This window comes from Phoenix dactylifera, chromosome 15 (assembly GCF_051530095.1).
Source record: "Phoenix dactylifera cultivar Ajwa chromosome 15, Ajwa_hap1_PhDact_Kaust_v1.1, whole genome shotgun sequence".
NCBI classification, from domain to species: domain Eukaryota; kingdom Viridiplantae; phylum Streptophyta; class Magnoliopsida; order Arecales; family Arecaceae; genus Phoenix; species Phoenix dactylifera.
Window position 1 is genome coordinate 16,604,617 of NC_143204.1, and position 16,536 is coordinate 16,621,152.

At 38.1% G+C, this 16,536-nt stretch overlaps 1 protein-coding gene across 1 annotated transcript; it reads left to right on the top strand.

The window, feature by feature from the left end:
- The first annotated feature begins 2,876 nt into the window (after window positions 1-2,876).
- PNM1 (Pentatricopeptide repeat (PPR) superfamily protein) lies at window positions 2,877-4,692 on the top strand. Its single transcript, XM_008787400.5, has one exon. The coding sequence runs from the start codon at window positions 2,997-2,999 to the stop codon at window positions 4,512-4,514; it is 1,518 nt and encodes a 505-aa protein (XP_008785622.3). The 5' UTR covers window positions 2,877-2,996; the 3' UTR covers window positions 4,515-4,692.
- Window positions 4,693-16,536: the final 11,844 nt, after the last annotated feature.

Sequence of the window (16,536 nt, forward strand, 5' to 3'; positions counted from 1 at the left end):
TTTTAAATGAATAAAAATAGTTTGGAATTTGAAAGCCATGACTGCACTCCTAGGTCAAGTCAATAATATCAGAGGCCTCCTTTTAACTCTTTTGTTCTATAAATTCTCTTAAGTGTCTTTCCTGTTCTATAGAGCTTAGCAATCTGAACCAAGCTCCAGCAGCTCAGAACTAGTCCCAACAGGAGTCCAACCTTCAATGAAATTTGATACTAGCCTCTCGGGGCGATTAGGCTAAAAGTCAGTTAAGATGGCCAATGATCGCTTGCGATCTTTTGAACAAATTTTGTGTTATAAATGCAAGAGCATCTCAATGTATTTAGAGGCCTCAATGTATAAATAAGAAAAGAGATAATGAATTTTTTTAGATAAAAAATACATCCCAATACGCATTAGAGGGCTTCAATGTAATTATAGCTATAAATATACGTACCATTTGAGGCCCCCAAATGCATTGGGGGCCTCAATGCATTTGAACGCTCACCTTGTAATTCACTATAATAATTGCATTTGGGGGTCGGGGCCGCGACCGCCTCAGTCATTTAAGAGTTAAGCCGGCTCTGTCTAAATGCTAGAACTCAAAATCGATTTCTTAGCAAGATTTATAAGATAAAAATGCCATCATATGCAAATATTGGAAATCCGAGTGGGCCATGAACATGAGCTAGTGCATAATCATGGCGAAAATTTTTTAAAAAAATTAGGACATCAAAATCATACTGCACTTAGTGGTATGGACAATACCACATTAGAATGCAAAATTTGGATGGCTGGATCTAAGATTTTACACTCGATGGAAAAATAACAAGCTTGCATGTTTTTATTTTATTATTTAACATTTTTTTTTGCATGGGTATAATTGAAAATTCATGTTCTCTTTATTTTCCTCACCATTTTGCTTCTAATTTATAGTATTCCCTTCCTTTCTTTGCTTCTTCCGAGGTAAAGATCATCACATAGCTTTCTGTTGTGGTTCAAATCTGGCTTGAAGGTGACCACGTCGGAGGAGTCGGAGGAGCTGCCGGAGTGAAGAGGAAAACAGGAAGAGCCACCTCTTGCGGCCGACAGTGTACCTGTACAAAGCCTCACCGGTGTTTCCGGTGAGGGCCCTCCGAAGCCATCGAAGGCTTTCCACAAATTGAGACCACTTATGATATGGATACAGCAATCGCTGTTTAATGTAGTTGCCTATGGCAAACACTCTCCTTATCAAGTTAGAGTGGAGCTTAGTAGGTCCAGCCAAAAGTCTCCTTAATATTACCTATCGGAAGTTTTTATAGTCCTAGTAGGGGTACTTAAATAGCGAAGGTATGATCTGTTTCCATCATGAAGGAGAGTGGCGCACAGCCAGAGCTTGCTTGTGGTGTACGGTGGAGTCCGTTCTTGGAAACGGTAAGGCATTGACAGTCGTATAGGTGTTGACAGGCGTTGAATTGGATTGTATAGGTTTTGGTTGATTTCTTGTGAAAATCAACTGGGTTGATTGGGAGCCTAACTAAAACAATCGGTGTAGATTTTGATTGATTATCTGAAAAAATCAACTAGGTTGATTATTTGAAAAAAATCAACTAGGTTGATTATTTGAAAAAAATCAACTAGATTGATTATGAACCTGTGTCAAACAATCGGACTGTAATTCCTGAAAGATTATAGTAAAAATTTTCAAAAAGAATATTTTGGAGAGTGGACGTAGGTGCAGGATTGGCACCGAACTACTATAAATCTTATGTGTTTGTATTGTTTGATTTGTTTGCATTTATCTTCAACATATTTACTTATTAATTTACTGCTAAAAATTATATTCTTTTATCATCTTCAGCATATTTACTTATTAATTTACTGCTAAAATTTATATTCTTTTATCGAACTTTATTTTGCTGCATTTTATTTAAAATTTTCGAAAAGTCCAATTCACCCTTTCTTGGGCTCCATAGCCGAGCAACTAAAAAACTTGATTAATCAAACTAGTTACAATCTCTACAAATCAAACACTTGTAATTCAAATATACACAACAACTAAAATCATAGTAACAAAAACTATTTTCATTTGGTTATTTGGAATTGAAACTTGCAAATGCAATCACAACTGTGTAGTTATATGATGTCGAAAGAGATATGGTAATCATCCAATAAGGTTTACCCCTAGAAAATGATGAACTATTTACCTTTTCTATAATAGTGTAATTATTAACATACTACTCTTATAATTATAATAAAACACCATTATCAAAATATTATTGGATTATTAAAAAATAATTACTTTAATAATTGTTAATAATGTCAAATAATTTAATTTTATAACAATTAGTATGTATTTATTGCATATATTATTATAATAGCCTATAATTCTTATAATATAAATTACAATATAATTACATTATTATAATATCGTATAGATTATGATAAAAAATGATTATGATATAATAATAAAATAAGTACATTTTGATCATTATAATAATATTTTAAATTGTTATTATAATAATAATAATTATTATTTTAGAAATATAACATTATAAAACTTATTTGATATTATGATGATTACATATACTACAATAATAATTGATATATTTCATATTTCATTTAATATACTAAAATTATTTGATATTAAATTTGAATGGTTGAGGTGTGGTGAAGGGTTATCTGCCTTCAATTGCAACAAATCTTACATTAAAATTGTAGCCAATTTTACCACATTACAACATTTGGATCTTTTTTACATTTCAATTGCAGTATTTTTACACACCTGCAATTAACTATAGCATTTCCAAGTGCAACCTATCCAATTGCACCCTTTAAACATAGGAGTTACATGTCTAAGATCAATTTGGTTTTCTACCGTGCACCTTATCATGGATTCATGTCAAGGCGATCGTCTCAGCTAAATTTGGCTAGAGCAGCACCAATTAGGGCTTTAGGGTTGTAGCCGTTTTCCAACTTCCGGAGCCTGTGATTCTTCTCCCATTCTTCGCCTCAGGAGAGGGAGAGGGCGAGAGAGCGAAATGTGGAGACCGCCGCCGCGTCCGTCCCTTCTCCGCCCCCTTCTCCGCTTCTTCCAGCCCTCTTGCCCTTCTCCGCCGCCGCATCATCCCCTCCTCACGGCCGCCGCTCGATCCCTCTCCTCCCAATCCACTGTCGCTGCCTCCGACGACCCCTCCGACCTCGCCCGTTCCATCTCCGCCGAGCTCGTCAAGCTCTCCACCGCTGCCGGTGATCCCTCCTCCTCCTCCGCTCACGACCTTGCCCGCCACTTCTCCCTTCACTTCTCCGACGTCCGCTTCAACACCCCGCTCCTCCACCGCGTCCTCGACCTCTCCCCCACCACGGGCCGCGCAGCCATCGACCTCTACCGCTGGATCGTCCGCCACCGCTCCTTTACCCCCACTGACGAGTCCCTTTCCCTCCTCGTTCACTTCCTCGGCCGCCGCCGCGACTTCAAGGCCATCGCCGACCTCCTCTCCGAGTTCCGCCGCTCCGCCGGTCCCCTCTCCTTCTCGGCCGCCGTCGACCGGCTCTCTCGTGCCGGCCGCCCCACCCAGGCCGTCCGACTCTTCGACACCCTCCCCCGCGAACTCGGCCTCCGCCGCGACCGCCCCACCCTCGTCGTCCTCGTCGCCGCCCTCACCGACCACGGCTTCCCCGGCCACGCCGAGCGCGCCGTCAAGCGCTACGCCGACGAGATTTTCCCCGACGAGGAGATTTGCACCGCTCTCATCCGAGGCTGGTCCGCCGCCGGGAGGCTCGACGAGGCCCGCCGCCTCATGGGCGAGATCCTCCGCGGCGGGTTCGAGCTTGGCACGCCGGCCTACAATTCGATCCTGGACTGCGTCTGCCGGCTCTGCCGGAAGAAGGATCCCCTCCGGCTCCAGTCGGAGGCTGACAAGGTCCTCGTCGAGATGGAAGCCGCCGGCATTCCTCGGGATGCCGAAACCTTCCGTGTCCTCATCTCCAACCTCTGCAAGATCCGAAAGACCGAGGACGCCATGAAGCTCTTCCGGACAATGGGCGAATGGGGTTGCTCCCCAGACGCAGAGACTTACCTCGCCCTCATTCGGAGCTTGTACCAGGCCGCCCGGGTCTCGGAGGGCGACGAGATGATTGGATTTATGAGGGCGGCCGGGTTCGGCGACAAGCTTGACATTAAGGCGTACTATGGATTCATCAAAATTTTGTGTGGGATCGAGCGGGCGGAGCATGCGATGAAGGTGTTTCGGATGATGAAGGGGTATGGCCATGCCCCAGGGATCAAGACCTATGATTTGTTGATGGGGAAGCTGGCGGAGCACAACCAGGTAGACAGGGCGAATGCGCTGTTCAAGGAGGCGACGGCTCGAGGCGTTCCGGTGGTGCCCAAGGTATGCAAAGTCAATCCGAGGTATGTGAAGGTGAAAAAGGTGAAGAAGGAGAAGAAGAGGCTGACATTGCCGGAGAAGAAGGTGATGAAAAGGAGGCGGCTGAAGAAGCTGAGGTTGAGCTTCGTGAGGAAGCCAAAGCCGAGGACGCTGCGGAGGATTATTTGATTCTCAGATGCGATCCGGGTGTAGTTTCATCTTCTTCCCTTGTCTCATTTTCTGTTGTGTAGTTTCTGCTTCAATCGACACATAAATTCCAGGATTTCAGCTGAACTGGGTTGCTTCTATATGGTATGACATTTGGCATTCAAATGACTTTGCTGAAAAACTACCCTGCTTATGTTCTTGTCATGCTTGTTCGACATGGATGTTATGTTGTTCAATTTCATATGCCTTGTGGCTTTGCGCACAACCATACACCTTCTAATTAATCTGGGATGGTTTTCATGTCATCATAGCGACTGTCATTTGTATGTATTGTTACACTGCATCTTTTTTTTTTCATTTAAAGAAACAGCTAACTGAAGTCTTCCTGAATAAGAAAAAATTATATATATATATATATTTTTGTGTGGGTGGGTAATGGTGTATAATCTAAGCATTAGCTTCTTTGTATTTGTTCTTTCTCCATAACATAACTTCTGCAACAATCAAACTCAACATTTTGTCTAACTTCCACAAAACTGCTTGAAGATTCTTGTATGTCCTTTTTGTAACTCATGTCTTCTACTATCTATTGAGAAATCTGAACATAGTCTATTGCCATTGATCAAGATTCAGCTGAATAGGAGAGTCCACAATAAAACGTGGTATCATGGCATGAGCCATAGTAACCAAAGGAGGGGTTTTATGTGATTGGAGAATTGAGACCACACTTTCCACACTCAATCCTTTTCCAGTAACATCATTTGATCTTTACTCTCCTTCCCTCTCTCATTGTCATTCTCTCCTTGAACCCACAACCCTCAATCTCAAGCCATGTCAAAGAGTTTCTTTGATTTTCATGGAGAAGGGAGAGAACTTCACCTGATTTTCATGGAGAAGGGAGAGAACTTCACCTATATTAAGATTTAAGACAATAATAACCTCCTTATTATAGATGTTTCAACAGAGAAGTGGGGAAAGGAAAGACAGGTTCCATGATTCTCTTTACTTGGAGGTCAATTCCATGATGGGACGTCTTTTGATATGTATAATCTCTCCCTCAGCTTTTTTTTCACTCTCTATTTTGCTTGGGACTTTTGGAGTATTTGGAAGAAGGGATTTTTCCCCTTGTATCTGAATAGATACGTAAACAATATCAAGTTCCTTTCTTGCTTCCAGATAAATTCTTATCCAGTTCTTTTCTTTTTTTCACCTGTTATCTTTCGATCCTAACCATCATTGTTGTATTGAAGATCCCTTCATCCTGCATTAACTTCTATACACAAGTTATAGGTGCCTAATAAAGTCATGCTAGGCCATTACACTACTACAAATCTTCTATAGAAAGTCACACTAATTGGAAGAATGTAACAAGATAATTTTTCCTTTTCACACATTACGCATCTGTTAGGGAACAAAACCAAGCAACTAGTCAATCATTTGCAATTCATGCAAACATACATTCGACCACACTATCGCTTTTGAAATTATCAGTTCATTGCAATTACATAAAACTTAGTTCCTGATCAAGTAGAAACGTAATGAGATGAAATAATCAAAAAAATGTATGCCGCTCCCCATGTCCCATCTCTTGGTTCAAATCTCTACATCATTGTTGTGCATGCCTAGCTGTTTCAGCATATTCACATTTTAGATGAAATTCAATTCTAACAGTTTATAAGGAAACAAATCATTTCCATGCCTCTCTTTTCTGCATGACTCCCCAAAAGCGGCATTCTCTCTATTGTAAAGAAGAAAAAAATTATGACAAACACCTTTAAACATCTAATTTCAAGACAATATGTAATCAGAAACTGATGTCGTCACTTTTGCCCACTTTAATTGTAGTTTCAATAGGAAAAGAATTCTTGCATGCTTATATCTCATCCATTTTCTGACTTCTCTAATCTCTATTGAATCCCAAGCACTTGAACATTAATAGCACCTCGCAAATTGGATTTTGATATATCACTTCCTGCCCAACCCTTAGTAATATGTTCCTAGCAGAGTCTAAGCACTAAACTGAAAATGAAATATTCGGCGTTGGATAGCTTCAATGTTCTGTGAGATGGAGATTTAAAGTAAGGATGTTTTGAGGTTTCTAAGTTGCTGTCCTCTAAAGCCCCAAGATCACTAACTTGGATTGCCATTATAATTATTGGTGAAAACTAACATAGCATAATCCCTTTTTTGTTGAAAGACCATTTTCCTAGGATTGCAAAAAAAAGAGAAGAAATAGAGGCAGTATGATGCGATCCTCTTGTATTGGACTTTAAGGGTTATAAGATCTAATGAAAGTAGAGCTAACAAAGATGGTACAGAAGAAGAAGATTATTAAAATTAGATCTGAACTGCTTTTAGATCTGGGTAAACCTAGGAATGAAGGGGAAGAATGAATAATGCAAGGAATAAGGAGCGAAAGAAGGATCAGAGGAACCAGTTGCTTCCTGTTGGTTGTTGTGGTTACTATTGGTAGTGGATGCCAGTTCTTGCTGCTACTGTGAAAGACTAGATGGGAAGGGAAAAAGAGAAGCAGAAGATGAAAAAGATGAAGGAAAAGGAGAGATATGGAATGTTGAAACCACGACCAGAAAAGAAAAGAAAAACTCCAATATTGCTATTTAATATTTCTCTCACCTTATCAGGAAAAAGAAGATATGGTCAAATACATCCATTTATTATGGTGCAATATATTCAAAACCTTAAGAAAGCACTTTTCCTGAAAAAGAAACATTTTGAACATTCTTGGTAATATGCCCTTGAAGGCTCAAGCAATGACTTTGGCCTGGATTCTGGCTAAAAGGTGGGGTCACGTGCATTCCCTATAATTCATGCCTACTTTTTTATACTTGTTACATCCAAATCATTTCAGTGGATATTAGTATATAAATACCTTGCAGAGTATATAAATTCATTACTGGTGTTATAGTAACCCATGAAATAAGAGGAATGACCATCAAAAAACCAGAATGATGTGGTTAGCATAATCACATCAACAGTGGGAAACATGTGATAAGAGAAGATTTAACAATTTACAGATCTTAACGTGTATGGTCATATAAGTACATTTATCCTAGATGATTAAGGTGCATGTGATAAAAAGATAAGACTTTGATCTAGCATGTCATTATCAGATTCACAGAATGCTAAAGATAAATGGAAGCTATGCATCCATTATGAAGTGAATAAGAATGTCAATGATGGTCTTATTTGATCTCAATTTGAGAGGTGTTTGATCATGTTGTTGATGTCCTTGCTTTACCTTCTGCAATTCTATTGTCAAGTGCTGTGCTTAATCAGGGATGCAGATCCCATAATTGGAATATAAGTTGCATGGTATAAACAATGAAATTTGGGATCCTGTACTTTGGTTGGGTTGTGAATGAGCTGATCGCATAGGTTCTAATGACTAGAAATCATCCAGGACTGTTATGTTAAGTTGCTTTTGGATATCTGACAATGCTGTAATGCTTCAGATGGAGCTAGTCTATCTAGTTGCTAACATGCTGTTTGTTGTGATTTTCATTAGAATCACCATCTATCTTCATGTAGCTATCGAAATCTATCAATGGTTATGGCTGCAAGCATCTTCATGTAGCTGCCATGTTAACAGCATTGCATAGCTAATAGTGAGGCATGCCAGAATATACTTGAGAATGTAGTTTTTTTCTTGGGGGCTGCTTAGTTCTCAAAGCTAGCTATGGAAGTTAAAGATTGATTAAGACACCACCATTGTGATTAATTGTGTCAGTTTATTGATCTAGTTATGTCACTGCAATGAGTGTTTCCACTTTTGAACGGACAAGTTGTTTTTTTAAGAGATCCAAACCAAATTCTAGGAAGTCCAAATGATTCTCCTTGTATCATGATTCACCAGTGAAGTTGTGAACTGGATCAACTCTTTGCACTGTTATGATCTACTAATGGTGCGGATATGTCAGATCCATAGTCTATATATATGTTTAACTTACAGACGGCACCTTTAAGCTTCATGTGTTCATAACACCTATTCTAAATCATATATAAATACCAGTACCTCAGATGGTCACATGGCAGATGTAAGGGTGCATATCAAAAAGGGGTTATAAATAAAAAAGGGTGTGTAGACTCCTGATGCGGGCATGTCAAATAGCTGGAAATTTCGATCCTCATACGGTGAGGATTGATTTGTCCACAAAAGTGTTTGGTCTGGAAGGGGATAGACCTCAAGTTTTCGTTCAGTTTGTTAGTTTCTTTGGAATGGGATCCTGTGCCAATTGATCATCCGGAGGAAGGTTCAGCTAGCTGTAGATAAATCATTCTGCTGCCACTATGTTCATCCCTTGTTGCTTTTCTTGGGGTTTCATCCGAGCATGTTATTGTTCATCTTTTTTGTTTGCATGCGAATTGCTTCTACTATATACCATAATTTTATAAGCTTCTTAAGGCTTGTGAATTTTTAATAAATCAGGAGTTTGCAAATAGAACAGGTTTACTTAAGTAGCCTCTTCTGTGGCCAATGGTTTGGCTACTGACATATGCTGCCTTCACTTTGATGTCAGTTTGTGTTTGTTGGACTTTTGATTGGTTTTATGCTATCGAACTGATCAGTCTCTCCTCCAGTTTTACGAATCGTATTTTTATATGCTATAGTCTATCATGCAAAGACTTGTGCCGAGCTTCAGGAGTTGAAGATTTTCGCCATTGTTGTCCCTCCACATATGTATGATTGCTCTTTCTATAGTCTTTCCATATACACTTCTAGGCTTTTGGACCTCCAGCCATATGGGAGAGCTTTTGCTTGCCTGTGTAGAATCTGGGGATATTGGTGAGCTGGGTCTGAGCAAAGATTGGTTAGACAAGTCCAACTCAATGACTCAGCTGAAACAATATAAAGCTCATCTCAAAGGTCTCTGGATTTGGATCTATAGCTGCTAAAATAGAAGAGTCTGTTGCAAAGCATGATTAACTTGCATTCTCCTGAATGAAGGCTATAATTTGTGATATCACCAGCCAAACTGTGATGGAGTTTCCAACTCAAGCTTTCCTTGGTGCTCAGTCTTCCTCCTCCGGGACATGCATGCTCGAGATGCCTGCTGAAATCTGGTTCATTCAATCATGTCACATGAATGGCTAAGATGGACTACACAATTTTTGATTTTTCAGGCTTCAGAGATGAAAGTATATTATTAATATTTATTTTTTGATGAAAAAGTGAAATTCATCAGTATTACAATTATTCAGCTTCAAGTATTTATGGATGCATCATCCAAGATTTAAATTTAGAATTTTTGATTACTAAGCAGAGTGGTGCGACTACTGGGTGACCCCTCATTTACAAGATGGAAGAATTATCCACCCATTGTTTGAAATATGTTAATGCTATGTAATATATTATCTAGAGAGAATATTTATAATAGATACATCTTGGATTCTATTCCAAAGTTATAATTGCATTCTTGGAAAATCCGGCCAATCAATGTTTTAAGTGCATATTATGACAAAGGAGAGACAAATAAATTGAATCTTTTGGTTCATTTGACCTCGAGGACGAGAGGGAGAGGAGAGAGTTCTCAAAGATGGAAATGACGCACATCAAAGAGGATTCGAGGAAAAGGATAATAAAGGCAAAAATATTTTATGTCATCTCATTTGGTTTGGCATATCCTTAGGCTAGATGGATGCAATAGACAAGTCTTGACTCCATATGATGTAAATTGCTTATGCCAAACAAGTCATAATCCAATGAACAAAAAGCAAAATTCCATCTATTTAAGTTAATAAACCTTACTTGATCATGATTCATTCTGTAGGCATCATTTTATAATTTAATGATCGACAACCTACTAACATCAATCCTCCACTACTTTCCATCTTCAATCGTTATCACATTTTCAATGCATGGAAGATTTTTTTCCCCCGTCTGTTCTTGTGGAAGTAATATATTGACAACCAATATAACCAATCTCTCTTTATCCTGAGGTTGATGTATCTAGTGACAAGACATCCTTCATAATTATGTTATTTATGCATGACAAGGTACATAATACTTGTCCTAAAATGATTGAGAGACCAATTCTTCAAGTAACATAACTAAATTGAGCGGCAAGCTGCTCCCCTGAGGGAAGGTATGACAAAATGGGTACCTTCTCCGAGACAATTTTGCAATTAGACAAGCTTAGCAGTCTATTCAACCTTGCAACAATGTCTACCTAAGGGGATGGGAATCAGAATCATCTGCATCCTCTTCTTATTTGGATAGCCCTAGGCTTGTGAACTTGAGCAGGGACTCCTGGGAGCATATGCCTCCACCTTCAGGATCGGCTCATCTCTTAGGCCTAAAGTCCCAGCCTCTAAATGCATTTATTATAGTAAGTTCCAAAATTAGCGTCCGAATGCATTAAGGCCCTTTTTCATTTGGGAGCTTCAAATGCTACGTATCTTTATAGCTATAAATGTATCGAGACCCTCAAATATATTTATGTTGGAACATATATCTTACTTAAAAAAAATTATTGTCCATTTTTTTATTTATGCATTGAGGCTCCCAAATGCATTTATGTTAGGACCTTTAAGTTCACCTTAGGCCTCCAAATGCATATGGCCGCTTCTGTCCACTTCTAACCATCAAAAGCTTTTTATTTCCCCAACACCCATATGAGAAAAACTAGAGTGCTCTCAAAAGTGCTAACCAGCCAACTTTAGCACCAGAGGTACCTTCTCTCGATGTTTGATAGCAAATGAGATGTCAGCTATGGTGTGATTCATGGTTCATGTAATTGCCCCACAAAAGGACTGACACTCGGCCTCGATCACCCACTTGAATGTACTAACATTGGATTGCTGAGCTCCAAGGTGGGAGCTTGATCTTGTCATGATAGTGGGCATTGATTTATTGGCCTTGCCTACCACCATACCAGCTTCTTTTATTGCCCAAATGAGCGTGGGAAGATGAGATTCTACTGCTTCTTTTGATGGGATAATGATTTCAATTCAATGGTGGTGGGAGGAGAAGCTAGAAAATGATGGGTGACATATCACTTCGCAGTTGCATATAAGAAACTTATTAGTGGGCTAGGGAGGGGAAGAAGGAGAGATGGGTTCAGAAAGTGTGGGCTCTAAGATAAAAAGGTGCTTGTGTTGAGAGAGAAAGGTCCAAGGAGATAGTTAAAAAAAAAAAAAGAACTCATAGTGGATGGATGGTTTGATGGTTGATTAGTAAATTAATGAGTTGAAAAGATAACTATGAGGCACTTCCCAGTATAATAAATATAAAAATCTTGATATTATCATCTCGATCACTATAAGTTGATAAAACTAGAGATATTGGCCAATGCTGTGTACTCATATTAGTTGATATTTTTAGTTATTTTTTATTTTTTAAATAAAATTTTAATTAATTAATCTCAAAATTAATATTTAAATATAATTTTTAATTTTAGATCTACTATATCTATCAAGAATTTGATATCTTAGTCTGAAAATATTAGTTGGGATTTTGAAAATTATTACTTTTCTCTAAATTTTTCCACATATCATATTGGCCAAGATAAAATCTCGGTTCATCTTATAGTCTCGGCTACTCATTGAGATAATTGATGCTGAGAAAATTGATATATTGAGATTAAAAAATTAGTTGAATATTTGTAGCATTGAAAGCTATTATATAAGTTATAAGCTAGAATCTTTAAGCTAAGATAGAAACACAAGCTATGGACCTATTCCCTAGACGTAATCCCGTCACAACTGTAAAAGGAAAATTAATATATGCATTTCCTTTTTTTGTGCTGTATTCAATTTTCTTTTATTCTCCCTCTTTGTGAACTTTGTCCAGATAAACACCAAAAAATGTACATTAACGAAGTTAATTTTGTTTTGAAGAGTTGAAGATGTACATAATATGCTTGAGAGGCATGGAAATGTGCAACCACACCAGTGATTTTACGTAAAAGATATGTTTTTGAGGGAAGAACGTTAATTTTATATCACATCATAGAATTATTGACAGATGTCAGTGAATTAACACTAAGTCTTTTTTGGTTGTTGAGAAACTAAAAATAACTAAACTTTGAAGATTTTTTTTTATAGAAAACTTTCAAAGATGTCTTATCTATGATCAAAAGGAAAAAAAATCATATAAAAAAATAAAAACAAGGTACCATATTTATGTTAAGTGGATTTGCTTGTTTTTTTTTTTTTTGCACAACAAATGATTAAAGCACAGTATAGCAAAAGAGGAAAGAAGGACAATTTTCAATGAACTTTGTCATAATCCAAACCAATTTTCCAATGACTCTATGGATTTCTTATTGCAAACCAATTAAATAAAATTCTTAATTTTCTTCCCTTTACCTTTCTTTCTTTTATTTTCTTCATCCATTAGATTTCTATTTTCTTTCGTTTTCATGTTAAACAGAAATAATCCTAGAAGAGTGAGAAGTAGGGGATGGTGAGAAATTGGAAGTTGCAGCCAAGAACTTGATCCAAGAATAATAATCTTTTCAGTTTATCCTTTATATTTCTTTTACTTTCCTTTTACTTAAGAAGTACCTAACTTCCTTTCTTATTTTGCTTGATAGTATGTGACTGCATTCATGGAGGTCTAGCTCTAATTTTTGCAAGAAGTTTGTTTTGGACATAATTATATGGAGACGACATTATACGGCAGTTTAGGATCCACAAATATCAGGAAACATTTTGTTTGATAAAAGAATTATATCAAACTCTCATGAAATGGCTGTGTTGATACTTATGCCTAACTCCTTTGTTAAAGAAAACCAGGGGGAAACCATTCTGAAGGAGACATGATTGAGGTGCAGTCATTCCAAGAAAAAGTATTCATGTCACTGATATTGTTTGTCATAAATGGAGGCCCCAAGGTCAAATTGAGCAATTAACAACATACTTTTATGGTGTTGTTGATGTTCCTTAGGTATTCTTTTTTTGTTTTGTGGTGGCTCAACATGATTTTGACCAGAGCGCATCCTACATTAGAGAGAATTTTTTGAGAAAAAATTACATGTAGATTAGACTAGTTGACAATGGCCCTTGCTAGGTTCGCCGATGCATTTTCTAGGGTCAATGTACTACTTTGGCGCACTTAATAAGCGTTCACATTACAAGCCGCTTTACTTTCTAGAATGTCCTAACTATATTGTTCAATTAAGATACTAGAGAACTAGACATGAGATTGATAAGAGGCATGCAACACTTAGAGTACCATATAATAATCTTGTTGCGAAACAGTTATAAGTTATTTGTTAGGGTTTGAGGTATGCTTTGGTGCGATCCTTGGAGATCTTGCCGCCTCCAAGAGAGCACGGGCTTCTAATGTAATTTCTGCAAGATAGAATAGCCTCAATATGCTTAAAATGATGACAAATCTGCGGTGAATATGATCGGGAGTTTCAAGAAATAAAAATCTAATAAAAGGATGAAAATGGAAGAGCATGAAAAATTAGAGGGAATTTGCTGGAAAAAAAAATTAGAGAAAGAATTGTCTTTCGTGTGTGAATACAAAATGTGCTAGTATATGTTCAAATAGGCTTCAAAAAAATCATTAGTTGGTGTAGCATTGGATATGGTGCTTGAAATAGGTGTTGAAGCATGTTAATGGAATATAAATTTAGGGAAAGAAATACGGCATCGAAGAATATTTAAAATATATGGTTCTTGAGGGCGAGCCTTGGCACAACAATAATATTGCGTCATTAACAAAGAGTGCCGGACTTGGCCTTTACAACCCATCTCCCACTCGTTGAGTCATTGTCATGAGAACCAAACCCAATCCAGTCAAAAGTAAAGTTGGTGTTTGGAAATCTGGATGTATGGTTTTCAACTGACAACCTATCCTATATTTCTTTGGGGGCAACCATTCACCTCTCTGTCTCTCTCTTGCCCTTCCCTACATCCCCCCACCTAAAAAAGAAGATTTCATAAACCTAGTGAGGTTAAAGCAAAAGGAGGACAAGGATTGAGTGTGTTGCAAGGGGAGGTAAGCAGGCAAGAACTAGTGTTGGATATATATGAGGGAGGGTGCTATCATGCATGTTCATTGATTCATTATTTATTAGTGAAAAAGATGTTCATATTAGGTGACTCTATGTTAGTTTTAGGAAAATAGGGAGGCATGATAATCAAAAATTTCCAAAATGAAGGTGAGGATTTTGTCTTGAGGAAAAGTTTTCCTTAAAATATTATTTCTAAATAAACAAATACTAGGGTGTATTAACTTAGTCCCACTTAAAGATCATGTCATGCTTTATCACATGGATAATAACCAAAATACTCCTAAAAATAATTTTGACGCAACACCAGTTCTTCAGTAAGCAAACGTGCGTAATACTTATCCAACGGTGTATTCGCATTAAACGGCAAGCTTTGCATCGCATTAGATCGAAAATGATGCTAATGCACATAGTATGTATTGAAATATGCAATCATACAAGCCCACCTTTGTTTTCTTTCTTTTTCGAAGGGCAAACTAGGGGCAAGCACCAATTAAAATCTTTCTATGGAATGAGAGAAATGTAATAAAAATAGAAAAAACTCTGGATGTCTTATGCTAAACCTAAGGGGGGAAGTTCTGATGAAAACAAAAGAAGAACATATTATTTAGACCCTCATGCATAGTAGAATATTACAAGTTCCAAATGTGAGCTTCCTAAACAAATCACTGGAAGCTAGTATCTTAGGATGGCTGATGAGCATGTGAGGATGCATTAGCTTGGGATTGTGAGCCATTTTCTTCTTTATTGAAATAGCAATTGCCTAATAGCCTAGACTTTCCTCCTTTTCTTGGTAAGTGATGCTGTTATCCACAATGCACTAAAACTAGTTGATATTCTGCAAAATTACCATAGAAAATCTTACCCTTTGCTAAAATTTTGTGATTATTTTTCTTGCTGGTGTTTTCAACATACTCTCTTAATTGTATTCTCTTAAACATCCCTAACTTTAAGTAGAACCCTCTTAACCCCTCAAATAGTATAAACAGAATGAGTTTCCTGGGCCACCTCTTGTTTGATCTTTAAAATATGTATTTTGGAATTTACTTAAATCGAATGTATCATCCCAAAAAAAGGTAAATTGTTGCACACCCTGTTACTAATTTCATTTTCTCAATCTCTGCTTATTGAGGCATCTTTTGAGAGTGTTCTTAGTGAGAAACTTATCATTGACATATTACATAAAAGATAAGGAGTTGCAGACAAATCATCCGGCTACAACACGCTTTTGCAATAGTATTAAACTAGACCACCATAAATATAGAAATTTATAAGACAATTTATGATAGAAGATGGGTCAAAAAAGACTGCAATATATTTTGATGCAATAATGCATTGTATAAATTGATAACATCCAACAACAAATAAGAGTTATGAGAATGGGTCAAAGAACAACATTTAGTTCTTGCATACAAAGTGATTTTACCTAAATGCAAGAAAAAAACTTAATAAATATCATACTTTTGCTAATAAACATGAAACCAAGGTCCGCCGTACCGGTACCGGTCGGCGTACCGGTGGCCGGCCGGACCGGTACGGTACCGGTCCGGTCCGGTACGTACCGGCTGGTACCGGTCCCGTACCGGCCGGTACGCGGTGGTTTCAAAAACCACAGCGCGCGGCGCTGTGGTTCTAAAAAAAAAAAAAAAAATCGTACCGGTGCGAACCGGCCGGTTCGCACCGGTACGAGGTGCGTACCGGCCGGTACGGGCTCCGAACCGGCCGGTACGGGCCCGAACCGGCCGGTACGCACCCGTACCGGCCGGTTCGGATAAAAAATCGGACCGTTCCGGTACCGGTCCACGGCCGGACCGGTACGTACCGGCCCGTACCGGCCGGTACGGACCGGTACGGCATTCCATGCATGAAACACATTTCAAATATTCCATGCATGGCCTAACAACCAATAAGATTTAAATTGCATACTTCCAATATTAATTCTAACCATCAACTATTAAATACGTCTCTCAATCTATGTGTAATTATGTATAGAATAACAATACCATTATAATAAAATTAAGATTACTAATTAAATACAAAATTGCAAAAGCTAATCTGGG